The sequence below is a fragment of the Pleurodeles waltl genome, chromosome 10, assembly GCF_031143425.1.
Source record: "Pleurodeles waltl isolate 20211129_DDA chromosome 10, aPleWal1.hap1.20221129, whole genome shotgun sequence".
In the NCBI taxonomy this organism is placed as follows: Eukaryota; Metazoa; Chordata; class Amphibia; order Caudata; family Salamandridae; genus Pleurodeles; species Pleurodeles waltl.
This window is the reverse complement of record NC_090449.1, coordinates 497716924-497737037: the sequence shown is the minus strand read 5'-3', so window position 1 is coordinate 497737037 and position 20114 is coordinate 497716924. Positions and strand designations below refer to the sequence as shown.

The 20114-nt window shown below is 40.8% G+C and overlaps 1 protein-coding gene across 2 annotated transcripts in view; it reads left to right on the top strand.

Moving 5' to 3' along the window:
• Positions 1 to 20114, top strand: part of DHX30 (DExH-box helicase 30) — a 501635-nt gene that overhangs the window by 262787 nt on the left and 218734 nt on the right. For both annotated transcript variants that reach the window (XM_069210866.1, XM_069210867.1), the window contains one exon: positions 18326 to 19150. In XM_069210866.1, the coding sequence (XP_069066967.1) occupies positions 18326 to 19150 (825 nt within the window). The remainder of the gene's footprint in view (positions 1 to 18325; positions 19151 to 20114) is intronic.

Genomic DNA, 20114 nt, shown 5'->3' with positions numbered 1-20114 from the left:
ATTATTTTGTGCATTGAAAGAGTTTGAATGTGTTAGTTAGACTGCTAGGTGTGACACAGCCCTCTGCTATTGTGAGCTCTACAACTTCATTTCTGATGTAAGCTAATCTAGTTTGTATGTGTTAAATTTCCAAATATCCTTTTCACACACCTTCTGCGGATCACGTTATGAAAGTCAGAGATTTTGTTTCTGTTCCCTTCTCCACAATTTCTAAACGATTAACTTGCATATTTGACCTTGTACAAACTCCAAGCCGGAGGACCTAAAAACACAACACAGCAGCTTGTGTGCTTCCAAAAAATGAAGGGAAACATTGCATTTTATGCTGTGAATCAAAAGCAAGATGCCCTCTCTAGCTCTACAGTTCAAACAAAGGTCATAAAAGACCCTGGAATTGGCACAGAGTTAGTAGTCTAACATGTTGTTGGGAGAGATGTTGAGTTTCAGTTTGTGGCATATGGTCTTACAGGTATGTGGGGGCATTACATGACCCAGCAAACATTTTGCTAAATTAATATGTTCAGCTGTGAGTCAGCCTAATAAAACATAGTTAAGGAATTAATACGGGTGTATTGTGAATATGAACAATCTCAGAATATGTCTGGTTTCGTTCATTTCTGTTTTTAGTTGCTGGGATGTGTATAATTATAATGATAATACTTGTTCACGTGATTTATACAAGAATGGCATATGATGCATCTCAATAAAGTATGAAATACTATTATTTGTGTTTGTACTAATTCTGGGGTTTTTGGTGGTGCTATGTGATATCACCTGCAGAAGTAGGAGATTCTCTGACCGATTTGTGTGACTCCTGGCTCCCCACTTCTTACACCTGAGACGTGAGTTACACAGGCCAGTTTTCCTTTTGAAGAAAAGGTGAGTTCTTTTTAAGGCCCTGGAAATATACTGTGGTGTGATCTAAAAAAAACCTCTTGGCATACACTATGGGACTGGAGGTTGCACCTGGAAGCATTTGAGATCAGCAGTGCAAGGGATCCTAGTTCTCTAACCTAGGAGAGAGCAACCAAGGTAAAACTCCCCGATGCTAGGGTTGGAAAGGCATCATCACCTTCACAACATGTAGTACTGAAGATGCTGCAGATGACAGAGAAGCCAACAAGAGGGGACAAATGCTTCAGGTGATCCTGAAACCGGATTCAAGAATGAAGCTGACATGATGCATCACATCACCACCTACATAATGGCCTCAGAAATCAGGATCATCAAAGAACTGAATAGCGAGCATCACACAGAGTCTGTAGAACCACAAGAGGGCTGCTTACCTATGAATCTTTGTGAATCACTGGCTTCCCATCTTGAGCTGAAGGATCAAGCTTCAAATTACTCATAGCTCACTGGTTGGAAAAGCAATGTGACCTGACACGACTGATGGCAACAAGATTGAAAACAGTGCTGTCAAAAGGAAATCAATAAAGCACATTATCACTGCCCAACTTAGAAATTAATTGTCCCAGGATTGAATGTTGAGTTAGTTAGGAGGAATTGGAAAGTGATGTATGACAGCTCTCTGATTTCAGTATTAATTGTGATCATCTCCAGGCACAGGAGGGTGAGAAATTTGGAATCACTGCCTATTCTTTTCGTGGCCCAAGGGACAAAGCCAGGTATAGTGTTCCCTGCTAAATGAAGAGAAGCATGACACATAGCATATTGTTTGAGACTTAGAAAAGTCCAGAACTAAGATAGTGATAATGAAAGTGTGTACAATGTATGTGAAGTGATACTTTGTTATTATGAGTTAATAAGTAAATATTCATTTAACTTTAAATGCCTGTTAAAGAGGCTATATTGGGCCTTTGATTTGCCAAATAGCTTAGTCATGATCTGACAGTAGATGAGACAGGTCGATCTGTTGACGTAAGGTGACTAATAAAGTGGAAAGAAGTATGACGTTCTAAGATTTGAAATCCACAACCCATGTGAGCTAGACTTTAGTGATTATGGACTAAATACCTAATAAAAACCAATAATTATATATTTGTTGTTTACTGCACTTCTTGACTCCCAGACACCCTTAAGGTGTTCCACAAGTGCGCGTGCATCCTCACCACTGTTCCCCTCAGGATTGTTTTGCTTTCTAATGTTCCAACTGAAGTAAACAAAAAAAGTGATGGGTGCAATGCTTAAATTAATCTCCACCACTGAAAATTACTCGGCCTCATCCTGGTTCATTGTTTATTTGCTCACAGTGCCACCTCAGATTAGGCCTAGCCATCTGCAAATCCGCATTGATGATGCTCCAGTAGGAGCAGTCCAGCTAGAACTGCCAAGCCTTGTCCCCGCTGAACCAAAACACAAGCACCCTATACCGGTTTCACCCTAGTTGGAGCTCTTCAGTCAGGTGCAGCTTGGTTCCATTGACAAAGTGAAGAGAGGACCGACATCTGGCCATAGCCCTAGCAGGTAAGGCATCACACTGAAGTAAACAAGAAAGTGATGGTCGGATGCATGAATTAATTTCGCTCATTGGTAATTACTCAAGGCCACATCATGAACCTTCATTGTTTTGGCCACAATGCCACCTCAGATTAGACTGCTATATGCAAATCAGCTTTGATCCTTCTCCAACAGGAACAGACTAGCACAAGCTGCCAAGCCAAGTCCTCTCGGAAGGCCCATTCTGAGCATAATTGAGAGTTCCTCTAGGTTTTTTGACACTTTTTTCTTTTAGAATTTGTTCCAACCCTCTTTTGTTCCTTTCTATATAAGGAATTCAAATTAATTTATCTTAAAAATCCACAGTATACCATGGAATTAGAGATATGACACCACATCCAGTGGCTGTATCAGATGTGGTCTCTTTATGCACATCAATACAACATGATTGAGCCGTCAATGCTTGAAAACACTATTAAAGAGCTAAATCTATCAGTCATCTGCAGCATACCAATATTCTCCTAGAGATACTGAAATGTTGTTTGGAACACAATTTTTGTGTTCAACGACCTCTACTTCCAAAAACAAGGGACTGATGGGCACCTCTTTCGCCCCAACCTATGCTAATCTTTTCATGGTTTGGTGGGAGGAGATGGCCTGGGCAAATGACAACTAAGGCATGACCGAACTTATAATACTTTGTTCAAGATTCATCTATGATCTTTTTACCATGTGGGATGGCGATAAATACTTACTGAGGGAATACATTGATAGGTTAAAAAATTGTTACAACATCAAATTAACATATCAGTAAGGACTCCAATGATAATCTGGATCTCACTCACATTTTAACAAATGGGAACTGTGCAATAAGATGCACTAAAATTCTACTGTGAGTAATAGCATGCGGTATACAAAAAGTAGGCATCCAAAGCCTCTCTACTGACATCCATAATGATGAGTTAAGAGAGTGCAGCTCATGTTCAGCGGATATAGACTTTTAATCGGAAGCAAAGGAAGTCTCATCTCAATTCCTATCTTGAGATTATCCCCCTCAGTGCTTGCAGATGCATTAAATTGAGTTAAAACCAAGAACAGAAACATCCTGCATTTGGCTACCATGAATAGAAAATCACAAACAACTAATGCCGACAACAAGGACTGCAGATTTATAACAGAGTTTAAAACAATTAGCTGGAAAATCACAAATGTGTTGTGTAAATATTGGAATCCACTTAGAGGCTGTGAGTATCTGAAAGAAGTAGAAGATTTTCACCCACAGATAAGTTATAATAAAAAAGGTGTCATTAGGTGATTTGCAAGCAGGTATATGATGTGTGGCAAATGCTTACAAAATGCAGACTGGCTTGATGATAAAGGAATAGGATTCTGGAAATGCGGATTCTGTGAGGCCTGTGCAAATGGGGAGAACAAAAAGCATTATGACTTTTGAAGGATAAATAAAAATCACAGAAGGAATAACATGTCAAACTGAATATTTTGTTAATGTGAAAGTGACAAAAATATGCTGGAGCACAACAAAGAAGCTTAAAATACGAATACTACAGCATTTGAGAGCCATAACTACTAAAGAGAACTTCCCTATAGTGAAACATAATTGGGACAAACACAATAGAAACCCAAAGAATATAGTAGATTATGGGATAAAGCACATCCCCAGAAATCCAAGGGGTGGAAATCGTGAAAAATACTAAGAAGGGAGGCATTGAAATGATTCTCCTATGATGCATTGAAATACCTTGATGGCATAACCTAGATGCTGAAATGTATGCCCACCTGTGATAGTTTAAGTTGAAATGACTCATTCAGATTATGCACTTTTTTCTAAAATAAAATAAATTATGGCATCTCCCTTGTTTAGAGCTGGAAAATAGAGGGGTACAATGAAGGATATGAATTGTTTAGGAATAATGTGCTAACACAAATCAAAATTACCAAATTGTGGACAATAATTATTCATTTTTTAGGTTGATTATTTGCAAACATACATTTCAGTGGAACGCTAATGTCAATTTGATTGGTTTCTAATGCATTACAGAGATGGGGTCAGTTTCAACATTAGTAATTAAAACAAGGCAATCCATAAATTCAAATCAGAGACTGTTGATAATAATCTAAAAAAATCTCAGAAAAAGTTTGAACTATGCGTGTGAAAGAAGGTTTTGGAAAAGATTGTTGAAATGTGTTTGATGGATATTGTTGGATATATTTCACGTCTTACTGGATTTCGAGATGGTTTGATATTACAATTGTTATGGACATCCCTGTTATTGCAATTTTTTTATGATGGGTGGCTTTTTATGATGGTCATTTTTTGGATTTGGAGTCTTTTACTTTACGTTAGGTTTATATCACAGGTATAATGGAACTAACTTATTAATTCAAATTCTACTGGTGGTGAATCTCGGAAAGATATCAGTGCTGGAGAATTACATTGTACTGGTAAGAAACGTTTTTTCTTCTGTATTGAATCTTTCATAGATTCACATGCTTGAATCCGAGTAGCAAGCAGATAACTTGACATAACCCTGTGTAAGCGGAGGTTGGAAGCAGAAGTTGAAGATACACAAAACATTGTAAGGAGGAGCTCACCTTATTTAAAAAGATGGTGAAGGACTGCTTGATCCACCGCTATGTCATTCTTCACTGTGGCAGTAATGCTTTGTAAATGTATGCCTGTTACTCCATGTTGCGGCTCTGCATATGTCTGGCAGTGATAAACCTGGAAACAGTAGAAGTAGGTACACCACTTTTGGAGTGTGTTCTGACTTTTCCTTCCAGTGGATGTCCAGTCTTCTGGTGACAGAATACTAAAGCAACAGAAACCCAGTGTGTTATACTGTGCCTTGATGGTGCATAACCATTTCTAGGGGCCATGGGCTACTGGAAGTTGATAAGTTTTTTAAAACGTTTTGGTTCTGCCAAAATAACATTTCAAGCATTGTTTGCCGTCAAGAGTATTAAGTTATCTTTCTGCTGCATGAGTGTCATTTTGGCAAAAGGACATAAGGACTAAAGGCTCAGTTAAATGAGTCTGATGGGACTTCAGGAGTAAAGCTAGTGTTGGTTCTCAAAATGACTCTGTCATCTTTTAATAGCTTGTATGGCTCGTTCACGGCAAGGGCTTGAATTTCACTAGTAAAGTCCAAAAATAAAGCCATTTTCCAAGAAGGGTGCTTGAGATCCACTTGATGAATGGGTTTCAATGGACACTTCATCAACTGAGAGAGGACCCTATTTAGCTACCAAGAAATTGGTGTTTTTTTAACCAGAGAATAATTCCTGAATAGACCCTTCAAAAACTCGTTAACCAGTTTGCTAGACTGGAGTGACCGTTGACTGTACATTCTTCTGAAGTGCAAAATAGCAGCTGAGTGCACTTTGACAGAATTATGAGGAAGGTCTGAAAGTGACAGGTGTAACAAATAAGGTAAGATTTGTTCCGGTGGTGAGGAAACTGAGTGAATGTCATTCTTTGAGCACCACTTAAAGAAAGTAGTCCATTTAGCTCTGTAGGTTATGTAAGTTGTTTCAGCTCTGGCTCTTACTAAGATCTTTCTACAATCCTCTGAAATATTTAAGACACAGAACTCGTTGTAGTAAGGAGGAAGGCCAATACATTGAGAGATCATTGTGCTAGATGAACAGTTTTGCCCCTGTTCATTGTTACCAGGCTCAACACTGGCCTGAGTGGAATATGCTGCTATTCCAATAGGAAAAGTAGCTCTATGCACCCATATTGCCTTGGCCACACTGGGGAAATGAGGTTGACGTAACAAGGCTCTCTCCATTTTTATTTTTAATTTTTAATTTTTAAACTCTTTTTATTAACCTTTCAACTGGTGCATACCAGATCAGAAAAATTTAAACAGAACAGCACTGTACTTTGGCACCAAAGGTAAAGTAAAGGACTAATAATGAACCCCTCCCAACCCACCCACAGACACTCTGACATATCCTTAAGCAGTTCTTGATTCGGTCTCACTCCCGTCATGGGTGTGGATAAGGCAAACTTAGATTAATCTGGGGCCTTGTACCTTTTATCTAAACGTGGTACAAAAACAGCCACCGCAGCTTGGTTCTTTGTTACCTTTACACCCTCAGACCATATGTGGTCTGTTATTGGCATTGCCTTAACTGACTTGTGTGCTGGCTCCTTGAAATCATATACAAAGCTGTTTGTCTACTTTATAGGAATGTGGATCTCACTCCTCATGGAAGCTCTTTCCAAAAGAGCATGTAACTCTTCGATGTCATCTGGAGGGTAGCTCACCGCTGATGGAATAGGGGGAACAGAGAGTGGTGCCCCATAATCATGCATTCGTCTACAGCATCAGCTGGTTAATCATGTGTTACATCATCTTCCACTAGTTTGTCATCTGAAAGAAATATCCTAGAAGACTACTAGTGGTGGTGTTCTGGGTAGCTCTGCCTCTGGACTCTTTAAAGAGTGGACTAGACAAGGAGTATGAGGAGATGCAGTGTGCTAAGGAGCAGGAGTGGGTTATGGAGGTGCTGGAGGCCCACCTGACTGTGAATCTCAGGCTATAGTCTGCCACCATTAGATAGAGCTCCCTGAGACTAAAGATGTAGGAACCTGCAACATTGGCTCCTGATATTGCTCCCAAACATCATACGGATCATAAGAGTATTACTCCGTAAAGGCTTCCATGGAACTGGATTTTGAAACTGTTATTTGTAGGATGGAAATTCTCCCTCTAAATAATTCGCATTGTCCCGGTGCTTTACATGGAGTTCCTTGGGATTGTAATTGGGGCCAAAAGGACCTTCATCTTCATATTCATTAATATCCATAATGTTTGTGGATGGAAGAGAGACCTTGCTGGGAAAGGTATGACCTGGCAAAATATGAACCAGTATTCTATTGTATTTAATAGGAATGATGTTAGCTTTTGTAGGTTTTGTTCTGAAGGGCTCTGTCGATTTTAGGATCTCTCTCAACTCTTTCGATGGGGCTGCCAAAGTCTATACCATTGATGATATTTTCCTCATCAGCTTAGATGGTACTGTAGACATATCAGTCGTAGAAATCTTGTTGATGTTTGTGACAAAGAAGCTGTTGTTGTTGTTGATGATGCCATTGTCAACGGTGGTGTCGTCGTTGGTTTATTTGACCATGTATGTCTCTTCAACGAAGGATCTGTTGACTCCCTGATTGAGTAAGAACTAGTAGGTGAATTTAATGAAGGTGTTGAAGCCTATGTCCTGATCTTTTGAGGCATATTTGAAGATGTTTTCTTTTCTCTTCATTGGTGTTTTTACCATTATGAGAGGACTATTGTCCAAGTGGTCCCTGTGGATAGTTTTAGGACTCCTGAGAAAAATCCCTTTCAACAGGGCGTTCTGTTTTGAGGGTCTTTTTGTGATGAGTTGATGTTCCCTCATCTTTGTCTATAACAATAAGTTCTAATTTGCCTCCATTTTGTGCATCAAAATCAATACTCTGCCATATCTATCATTGAGAGTTTTTGCAGAAAAGGTATGACAGTACTTGCAATCCTTAGATTTATGCGTAGGGTGAAGCTAGTAGAGATATACACTTTGTGGGGTCCTCTTAGTAAGACCTAAGCTTTCCACATGAAGCATGAGGTCTGAAAATTCCTTTTTTAGAGGCCTCTGACATAGTTTTTCTGTCAGAATTTACACTTCAAAGATTTTTCTGTAGAGGCAACTCAAATGAAATTCCAGTAGAGGTCACAAGTTTTCAGAATTCAGCTTCTGAGGATAATAAACTGAGCAGAGCTCAGGTAGACTTCCTTCACATGGTGTGCAGTAAGAAATCTGAGGTATGGTGGCCCATGAGGCGAAGTGTGTGTGTTAGGAACTGTTTCCTTATAGGCTGAAGTTTGATTGTTATTACAATGATGTAAGTTGATTGGTATTGCTGCTTGTTTAGGCTTTGTTGTGCAATGCTTTCTTTTATACTGCTGGTGATAATTAATGTGGGACTCCAACCTCGAGGACTTAGAAGATTCAAACATGTGAATCCATAGTCATTACGGGAGAAATAATGTTTTCAGTTTTGTTGCACTAGTGATGTCAGTCTAAGACACCCTAGCACGCACATACACCCTTCCTGATAGCTATATCCTCAAAACGTGTATACATGGTTTTAGGTTGAGATTTCCAGCCCATTCCCTTTGTACCAGTGTAGGTTTCCCAAATCTAGGGAATCCTGTCTTAGGGCCATGGAAGCAGAAGGATATATCAGTCTCTGGCCACTGCACTAAACACTTTAACCAGTCAGCAGTAGTCTGACTTTAAACTCACAAGTCAGGAATCTGACCACTGACAAAGACTGGTTGATTGTCCAAGACTGAAGATCACACAAGCATTTGAGTGTTGCAGAACCTTTGGGTTGTTCTTGGTGTAGGTGTGGTGACTTTCTGATACCATTCAGTTTGTTGTTGCCTGGACACTGTGAAGGCCTGAATTGCACACGAGAAAAGGAATAAAGGTCCTTGGGCGGAAAGTTTTTTTGTGTTTGGTATTCTTCAAATTGAGTGTAAGGATGGTAATCTGTCTCCTGGGGAGAAAAGAAAGACCTACCTATCTAGACGCTGGACTAGACTTGCCAGGAGGAATGCTCTTATCTTCAGGAAGACCTACACAAAACCCACTTAACTGGAAGGATCTGATTGAAAATATTTAGGTGGACTGAGTCTACCTAGGAGAGACATAAGCTCTCCAATGTGCAGCTGTGCAGGCGAAATTGGGAAAGGCATGAGTATCAGAGTGCTTCCGTTGGCTCCAACAGTGAGCATCAATTTTAATGCCTCCAAACCCCACCTTTTAAGGGGTCTGTAGCCACCTTTCATCAGCCTGATAGAGATAAGGAGGCAGTCAATCTTCACACTCCAAACATTAAGCAGTGTTCTGCAATTTGGAGAGGACTGTCCTGATGCTTCAACATATTTCTAGCCTTTTCTGTTCCTAAGATATCGGCAGTTGAAACTTTTGTTAAACTTAACCCTTAACTTACTAACAGGCAGGTACCAGAGAATTAGTCAACCACAGTAACGACTTCTGAATGATTTTCTCACTTCTAAATGCCTTGGATGGTGAGACTTGGCCCGGCAGTTCGGGCTGGACTATTCCCATGGGGAACAGGGTCAAGATTGAATTCCATATGGCTGGGTCTAAACTGGAATGCTATGGCAAGCAAAATAAAAAACTGATGGATTAAATCCAGATCTGTAACTGTGGGTGAATGTTTGATTTGTTCTGCATTCCATCCATCATCTGTTGTTGTTTCATTGGGAGGTGAGTTTAGCCATTGCTGATAGCTAGAGACCTGAATAACATTGCCCACAAGGCCACTATCAATAGACATCTAACACCTATTACTAAGGAGCTATAATACTATTTAGGTTGTATGTCTGCATCAGAAACAACTAGAAACTTCAGGGATTTTTCTGTCTATCCTAGTTTTTCCTGTAGTGTTTAACTACTGTTCAACTTAATTGTTAATGATGTGATGTGCGCTCTGTAAAGTTAAATTCTGGCTAGACATTGATTTTATTGAATGTTATTTGCTCTGTCATTTAGAATCTAAATTTCTAATACCTTCCACCCCTTGAGTATGCCTGACCTACTCATCCTGTCTACCCTGAGAAAGTCAAGTGCCTAGAGAAAGTAATTTGGCAGTCCAGCTGAAGTTCAGTTTTTGTGGCCTTGGGGCACAAGTGGTGACAAGTGCCCACACAAATACTGTCCACTAATTACTGACTGCCCAAGAGTTGAAGGAAAAGGTCTTAATTGTTTTTTAGACCTTGGCTTGTTTTTATTTAGAGAAAGTATCAACAGATGGTAGGCTAGACATGTGTAATATTTAATCTGCCTTTTTTGTAGTTATCCATCTTTCTCAGTCCTCATTGTTAATTTTAATTTGAGAGGGTGCTCTACTTTCTGTATCATTTACATTTTGACTATTATATTCATTATGAATCAATAGTCTTGAACTTATTTATGTTAATTATCAACGAGATTTACACACATTTATGTTTACTGTATACTGCTTGTTAACTCCTTCGCTGCCAGGCCTTTTCCCCTCCTGTGCTAAGCTTTTTTTGGCTATTTGGGGCAGTTCGCGCTTGGGCCCTCATACCTTTTTGTCCACATAAGCTACCCACGCCAAATTAGCGTCCTTTTTTTTTTTTTTCCAACATCCTAGGGATTCTAGAGGTACCCATGGTTTGTGGGTACCCCTGGAAGAGACCAAGAAATTAGCCAAAATACAGGGAGTGCAGAATTATTAGGCAAGTTGTATTTTTGAGGATTAATTTTATTATTGAACAACAATCATGTTCTCAATGAACCCAAAAAACTCATTAATATCAAAACTGAATATTTTTGGAAGTAGTTTTTAGTTTGTTTTTAGTTTTAGCTATGTTAGGGGGATATCTGTGTGTGCAGGTGACTATCACTGTGCATAATTATTAGGCAACTTAACAAAAAAATATATATACCCATTTCAATTATTTATCATTACCAGTGAAACCAATATAACATCTCAACATTCACAAATATACATTTCTGACATTCAAAAACAAAACAAAAACAAATCAGTGACCAATATAGCCACCTTTCTTTGCAAGGACACTCAAAAGCCTGCCATCCATGGATTCTGTCAGTGTTTTGATCTGTTCACCATCAACATTGCGTGCAGCAGCAACCACAGCCTCCCAGACACTGTTCAGAGAGGTGTACTGTTTTCCCTCCTTGTAAATCTCGCATTTGATGATGGACCACAGGTTCTCAATGGGGTTCAGATCAGGTGAACAAGGAGGCCATGTCATTAGATTTCCTTCTTTTATACCCTTTCTTGCCAGCCACGCTGTGGAGTACTTGGACGCGTGTGATGGAGCATTGTCCTGCATGAAAATCATGTTTTTCTTGAAGGATGCAGACTTCTTCCTGTACCACTGCTTGAAGAAGGTGTCTTCCAGGAACTGGCAGTAGGACTGGGAGTTGAGCTTGACTCCATCCTCAACCCGAAAAGGCCCCACAAGCTCATCTTTGATGATACCAGCCCAAACCAGTACTCCACCTCCACCTTGCTGGCGTCTGAGTCGGACTGGAGCTCTCTGCCCTTTACCAATCCAGCCACGGGCCCATCCATCTGGCCCATCAAGACTCACTCTCATTTCATCAGTCCATAAAACCTTAGAAAAATCAGTCTTGAGATATTTCTTGGCCCAGTCTTGACGTTTCAGCTTGTGTGTCTTGTTCAGTGGTGGTCGTCTTTCAGCCTTTCTTACCTTGGCCATGTCTCTGAGTATTGCACACCTTGTGCTTTTGGGCACTCCAGTGATGTTGCAGCTCTGAAATATGGCCAAACTGGTGGCAAGTGGCATCGTGGCAGCTGCACGCTTGACTTTTCTCAGTTCATGGGCAGTTATTTTGCGCCTTGGTTTTTCCACACGCTTCTTGCGACCCTGTTGACTATTTTGAATGAAACACTTGATTGTTCGATGATCACGCTTCAGAAGCTTTGCAATTTTAAGAGTGCTGCATCCCTCTGCAAGATATCTCACTATTTTTGACTTTTCTGAGCCTGTCAAGTCCTTCTTTTGACCCATTTTGCCAAAGGAAAGGAAGTTGCCTAATAATTATGCACACCTGATATAGGGTGTTGATGTCATTGGACCACACCCCTTCTCATTACAGAGATGCACATCACCTAATATGCTTAATTGGTAGTAGGCTTTCGAGCCTATACAGCTTGGAGTAAGACAACATGCATAAAGAGGATGATGTGGTCAAAATACTCATTTGCCTAATAATTCTGCACTCCCTGTACAGCAAAAATGTTTTTTTTTTAAATAAAATGGATAAAAGGACTGCAGAAGAATGCTTGTGTTTTTTTCCCCTGAAAAGGACATCAACAAAGGGTTTGTGGTGCTAAAATCACCATCTTCCCAGCTATCAGGAACAGTCAGACTTGAATCAGAAAACAACGTTTTTCAACATAATTCTGGCATTTTACTGGGACATAGCCCATTTTTACTATTTTTTGTGCTTTTAGTCTTCAAACTGGAGTTCGGGCCCTCCTCGGAGGCCTCAAGTGATCCCAGGTGTGTGTGTGTGGGGGGGATGTGGTGGTGGGGGGTGCAGGCTCTGGCCTAAAGAAGCATTATACAGATAACAGTGCTTTGTTTTAAGCAGAAAGATGTTTCTGCTTTTTTAAATAGGTAACAGTACTTAACTCCAATGTTCAAATAAGTTTAGACATATTTAAACATTGCCATCTTTATAAAATAATTGTGAAAGATTTTGAGGGGGGGACCCAATAATTTCTATTTTTCAAATGGGGGGAGGGGGTGGGTGGCATTAAAAAGTTTGAAGACCACTGAGTTAGCGAGAGAAATGGGTGTTAAACCAATGCTGGATCCCGGACAGCTAAACATTTCTGAAAAGTAGACACAATTCTGAATTCAGCAAGGGGTCATTTGTGTAGGTCCTAAAAGGTTTTCCTACAGAAAATAAGAGCTGAAATAAGAATAAAATGTTGAATTTGAGGTGGAAAAAAACCAGCCATTTTTCTCCACATTTTACTCTGTAACTTTTTCCTTAGATGTTGGATTTTTGACAGCAGTATACCGTTACGTCTGCTGGACTCGTCTGGTTGCAGGGATATATAGGGCTTGTAGGTTCATCAAGAACTGTAGGTACCCAGAGCCAATAAAGGAGCTGCTCCTTGCAATGGGTTTTCATTGTATACTGGGTATACAGCAGGTCATTTGGCAAAATATAAAGAGTGACAAATAGGTATCAAGGAAACCTTTGTATTTCCAGAATGGGCACAAGATAAGGTGTTGAGAAGCAGTGGTTATTTGCACTTCTCTGAATTCCAGGGTCTCCATACTAGCATGTGAATTACAGGGTATTTCTCAAATAGATGTCTTTTTACACACTGTCTTGCATTTGGGAGGAAAAAATGTAGCGAAAGCCAAGGGACAGTAACACTTGTTCTTCTTTTCTGTGTTTCCCCAAGTCTCCCGATAAAAGTGGTACTTCACTTAAGTGGGTAGGCCTAGTGCCCATGACAGGAAATGCAACATGGACACATCACATAATAACATTGAAATGTGACGTGTTTTTTGGAAAGTGCTTAGCTGTGGATTTTGGCCCTAGAAAACCCATACATTTTTTAAAACTAGACACCTAGGGGAAATCAGAATGGGGTTACTTATGAGGCTCTCATCAGGTTCTGTTACCCAGAATCCTTTGCAAACCTTAAAATTTGGCAAGAAAAACACTTTCCTCAAAGTTCGGTGATGGAAAGTTCTGGAATCTGAGGGGAGCCACAAACTTCCATCTACCCAGCGTTCCCCCCCCCCCCCATCTCCCAATAAAAATGGTACCTCACTTGTGAGTGTAGGACTAGTGCCTGTGACAGAAAATGCCCCAAAACACAAATAAAAAATTATCAAATACAAAATTAACTGTTTTTCCTGGTTGGGGGGTGGGGCGGTTGGTGGGGACTGTTGCGTAGGCTTTCATTATTCTAATGAGACTACTGATTTTTTAGCGTCAGAATCGCCTGTGGTGTGGGAGACGAAGTCTTACCTACTGCAGGTGACACCTGTCGCTCCAATCCAGACTTTGCTACGGCTAGTTAGCAGTGCCTCATCTCCACCTACGGGTAGGGATGACTGGGCAGCCGAGCGCATGACATATTTGGCTTCTCAGGGAAGTCATGGTCACTCAGGTCTCATCCGGTTCGCTCATTAACAGTTCAGTCTCGTATATAAATGACAAACAGAGGCAGTATATGTTTCAATAATGAGTTTAATAAAATAACTGCATTTTAGATAGCAAAGCGTGAGCTGCAATAACCAGGACGACACAACATGACAGTATTAAAATTGTGACGAGAAGAGTGAAGCATAAAAACAAAGCTATCATATTGTCACTATGATCGATGGACTAATTCCTACCTAGGCTATGATAGAGCACAACATGTTAAGCTCTAATTCTGCCCTTCGGGATCCCCTGGGAAGACCTCAACCCCCATACCTGAGCAAAGGCCTGCGGTCTACGTTAGCATCTGTAGCGAAGCAATCAGCATACAGTCGTTGTTCACTGGCTGGTATCTCCCTCTAACGTGTAAGGGACAAGGAAGTGTTTTTATAACAACACAACTGATGTTCTGAGAAAATGTCGCTACATAAGGATGTGTATTTTCTACAAATGTTGGCGACTAACCTTCTTCCACGTTCACCGGCAATGTACCATGCTGTAGCCTTGGAAGAAGCACAGAGTAATCAAGAATGTCATGTTTGAGAACAGAGTGCTGGCCTAGGCAAAAACAGATAGACGGAAAATAAAACAAGACCGTAAAAATGGTTATTGTAACAATAATAAGATGAAGCTGAATAAAATATATCTAGGTTAAAGTGCACAGTGGCGTAGTGTGTTAAAACAACGTGCATGGAGCTATAACTAAAATGGCTACACAACAGGACCTGCGTTTTTGGTCCTGGGCTCAGCAGCCATCTAGGGAATCCTACTAAACCTAGACATTTCTGAAAATTAGACACCCGAGGGAGTCCAAGGAGGTGTGACTTGAGTGGATCCCCCAAGGTTTTCTTACCCAGAAACCTCAGCAAACCTCAAATTCAGCAAGAAAAAAATCAAAATGTTCTCACTTTTCTGTGTGGAATCACGGCACCGGCACAAATTTCCTACCTTCCAACGTTCCCCTCAGTCTCCTGATAAAAATTATACCTCACTTGTGTAGGTGGGCCAAGTGCCTGTGACAGGGAAGAGCCAAAACAGGTCGAAAATGTGGGGGAACCAACCAAAGTGGACCCAAAAGGGCAGATAAAAAAAAATTACAAAAACGTTTTTAGGCTGACTAGTGGGGCAGAATTTTTATCAGTAAGGATGTGACAATGCTGGGTGGTAAGAATTTTATGGATTCCTGCAGATTCCAGAACGTTCCATCACAAAAATGTGGGGAAAATGTGTGATTTCAAGCAAAGTTGGAGGTTTGCAGGGCATTGTGGGTAAAAAAAATGGTGCGGGTGCATGTGAAGCACACCACCCTGGAACTCGCCCATATGTTTAGTTTTCAGATGTGTCTATATCTCGTAGGTTTTTCTAGATGGCAGTGTCCAAAAAGTGCAGCCCTCACCATTCCAGGTGGGACAGTTTTGAGAGTTAGACAAGCTCTCATGGCTCAAATGCAAAACCAAAACCCCAAATAATCAAATATCCTCTTGCTTGCCTTGGGATAATATGCTTTAGTGTGCGGGGGAGAGCTGAAACACTGTTACCCCCTTTAGTTGTGGTGGGGGCATAACCATGCCCATACTGGTTGGTAGCCACCATCCCACAATTTATTTTTAGTTTTAGTTCCCTGGCATCTAGTAAGGTTTCTGCCCCCCCGGGGAGTGGATCAGGAGTAATTGCCCTATCTGCCCACCGGTGGGCAGAACAACTTTGTCCCCATTTATTTGGAGTGGGGGGTATGGCCATACCCCCACGCTCTTATTTAAAAATCTTCCCTGGTCTCTGGTGGGCCTTCTGCCACCCTTGGGGGCATGTGGGCCTTGCAAAAATAGACCGATCTGCCCGCAAGGGGGCAGAAATGGCCTAAAATAAATTTGCCCCCCAGGGGAGCAACCCTTGCCTGAGGGGTCGCTGTCTTTGCGTGAAATTGGCGCAAAAAAATTATCCTGGTGTCTAGCTGTTTCTGCCCCACGGGGAGCAGATTGTCTCCCCCCGGGGGGGCAGAAAAGGCCTAATAAAAAAACGTTCCCCTTGGGGAGCGACCCTTATAAACATAATAATAATTTTTAAAAACATCCCTGGCGTATAATGGCTTCTGCCCACAGGGGGGCAGAAATTACCTTAGAAAAAATGCCCCCCCTTGGGCAGCGACCCTTGCCAAAGGGGTCACTCCCCTTATAAGAATAAACACACAAAAAAGAAATCCCTTGTGTCTAGTGGGTATTCCTGCAGCACGATTACTAAGTGGCCATGCTGCAGGAATGCTCAGAGAGACATGAAAAGGAGAGGAAAAACCTTTCCTTTTCATGCCTCCCTGACCTCCTCTGCCCCCGTACCATTAAAAAACTAATCTGTTTCTCCTCAGTGGCTTCTAGCACGATGGGAGGTGACATCTGATGAGGTCAGTGCGCGATTACTCGTTGATGTCATCAGACGTCACTGGTGGGGCTTGGATGAGTGGAGGGGTGGGGTGGAAGGAGAATTGATTCCTCTTCCATCCCTGCCCTGGAGTGGTGAGGGGGAGGCTCACGGGGGGAGCGCTAGCGCCATGCTCCAGTACGAAGGCGTAACAGGAGCGCTGTGCCGCAGGACATAACCGCTACGTCCCCAGCACAGAACCGGTTAAAATGTAGAAAGTATTTTTTTTAAACATATCTTTTGTGTCATAATATTAGAATCCATTTCACCATGGCTGGGAATTCAAAGGTTAAGGCCTCTTTTGAAACTGATGACTCCGCTTTAACTTTGTACAGCCTTCGTTATTAAATAAAAGTAACTGGTGCGTAAAAAACGTCTGGAGTGCAGGCTCTTCCTTTCAGAGCATGACAGAAAGGAAGATTTGTTGATATGTACGGGTCCTGTACCCGAAGCTGAGCACCAGCTTCGTAGGCGGTAGCAGTCGGTGTGAGCAGGAGGATTGAAGGATATATATATATATATCCACATATACATTGTATGGTGAATTAAAACTTGTGTGTTGGTGATGTATTATTTAGCCATTGTAAAGTTACCCCATATGGTTAACTAGAAGAGAAATAATGATATGCAATAGTTTAAAGTTGGCACAAGGATTTAGTGGGTTTTGTCTGTGTTACTGTGAAGAGTAGGAATAGACAGAGCGAGAGGGAAGCTGAGGAGATGGTTGCAAAATTTCTTATATTACTTAAATGGAGGAAGTAAGCACAGACACCCTGAATCTTGGTAATCCTTAAGTCGGTGTAGATAGAACATTTTTGTTATGTTAAACATATTTGAAAGTAGCTGTGTTTCAGGTGGGTTTTAAAGTATTTCAAAGAGATGCTGAGTATCTCATATGGGTTTTCTTTATTTCAGATTTGGGGAGCACATAGTGAATATTATTTATATAGTGTGTAGGTTGTTCAGTGTGTAAAGTTTGCAGATTTACTTTTCGGAGATTTGTGGGAAAATGAACTCACCTAGTTTCTATAATTTGAAAGTGTTCATTTCTGTGAGAGCCAAATTTATTTATATCTGTATTTTGCTACATGTCCTGCCAAAAGTTCAGAGGCAAATAGCCATATTCTGGTGTTGGACTCCTCACAAATGGGGGAAGGATTGGGTGGGATGTCACCCCACATCAGTGGAGGTTAGGGGAGTGCACTGTTCTTACATGTTAACTGAATGACTAGCCCCAGGTTATACATATGCTGGGAGCTGACCTGCATGGGAACTTGGAGATAGAAGACAGCACATTGATAATGATTGTAATTCCATACTATTAATTTCCTCATTGCTGTGTCAAATTGCCATTACCACATCTTGATATTGTATAAATGCCAATAAAAATATTTCCGCAAAACAAAATAAAACTAGCCATACTTGATATGCCTCATGTTTTAATGACTGTTTGCTCACCCAGTATCTAAAAATGTTCTTGCAGTCAGATGTTTAGGTGGTGATGCATATGTATGGTATCCCTACTAAAAGTCCAATTCAGTTTTACTTTCACAAAATACATTTTAGTAATTGTTTATACAGAATGTTGTTAAAAACGCCAAATATTGAAGTTAATATCTGAGGTACATTTACTTTTAATCGGGAGAGTCCTCTTTTTATGATAAAATGTATATCTGAGGGCAGCATTGATCAACATCTCTGACTGTTCTCTTCTTCTTTTGCTCAGTTTCCTTTGGATTCTTCTGAACCAGAACAACAGATGTCTGTCAAAGAAGACACCATGGACGAAGACACAGATGTTGGTGTAATCTCTGATGCTATTACTGGGGGCTCTTATCACCCCATGTCACACCAGGAGGCAAAGTTCCTCAGTGAAACCCTTCTTGATCGTTGGAAAATGAGGTCATCATTCCAACGGAAGGAGCTGGACATTCTGCCTGTGGACTCTCACAAGAAAGCTATTTTGTCGGCTATCAAACACCATCCTGTGGTGGTCATTGCTGGAGACACCGGCTGTGGGAAGACTACTCGGATACCTCAATTCATTCTGGAGGACTACATCACCCAGGAGGAAGGGGCACACTGCAATGTGTTGATCACCCAGCCACGTCGGATCAGCGCAGTCTCTGTTGCTCAGAGGGTTGGCCATGAATTAGGACCCAAGCTTCGTAAAAACGTAGGCTTCCAGGTGCGATTGGAGAGCAGTCTTCCTGCTCGTGGTGGGGCACTTCTCTTCTGCACTGTGGGAATCCTCCTGAGGAAGCTACAGGGGAACCCTAGCCTGGAAGGGGTCAGCCATGTTATTGTAGACGAAGTGCATGAGCGTGATGTGAACACTGACTTCCTTCTCATACTTCTAAAGCGGGTCCAGGAGCTGAATCCAGACTTGCGTCTTGTTCTGATGAGTGCCACTGGGGACAATGAGCGATTTTCACAGTACTTTGGTGGCTGTCCCATCGTTCGCGTGCCGGGTTTTATGTACCCTGTGAAACAATACTATTTGGAGGATTTCCTGCCAGTTCTGGAGAAGAGCAGAAAGGCGTATGCAAAAGTAAGTGTCTTAAACTCCATTCTGCAGCTGCTTGTGGACTTTTCTGGTCTGGTAATAACCTGACAAGCTCTCTCCTCTTAAACAAGTTAGTACATTTTGTTACTGGGTAAGGTCCTCTAACATTGTACCTTCAGTAGATGTTCATGCTTTTAATATAGCTTTTGTTAAAGCATTTGAAAAAGGCACATAAACTAGAATTGCATGTATTAAATATTTTACAAGGATTATGTAGATAAACTGGGTTGCTGCATGCCTGCTTTTACTTTACAGACAACACTTTGTTTACAAAGATATATATATATATATATATATATATATATATATATATATATATATATATATATATATATATATATATATATATAAAATTGCATTTTTCTTTGTTAAATGAGGGGCTGCTCTTGCAAAGGGCCTCCCTGCTGCTTTTCGTTGTTCATTTTCAAGTATTGGCCGAAACTGTGCTTTTAAGGGTCAAATAGTGCATGAACTAGGAGTGTTTGTTTCATTAATGTGCTTTGAGGTCTCACATTATCTTCCCCTTTTGCTCCACGTCACATCTTGAGAGCCACACATAAAGGCAATCGTTTTGCGTAGTCACATTAAATGCAACACCAATTAAATATACTAACTATGGTATGCATACAGTTATTAAGAAATACGCCCACTATTCATTATAATGACCAGCTAATCATTGGTATTTGTTTGTCCGTGATTTAATGACTAGAGTTATGCATTGGGATTTGCACTGTCTAATATGTTTGATTTAAGATACAGCAAATTAGCCTTTAATTTTTAATTAGGATGTCATATAGTGGTTATAGTTGGATGAGTGTAGTCTGCTTGAAGGTCAACATGATGCTGGTCTTGTCCTCCTACGTTGGTGAGTAGGGAAGGAGAGTAGTGTGGGTGGTTGCCATCTTTAAGTTGAATGTAAATTAATTTATATTAGTTTGAGCGTGCAAGC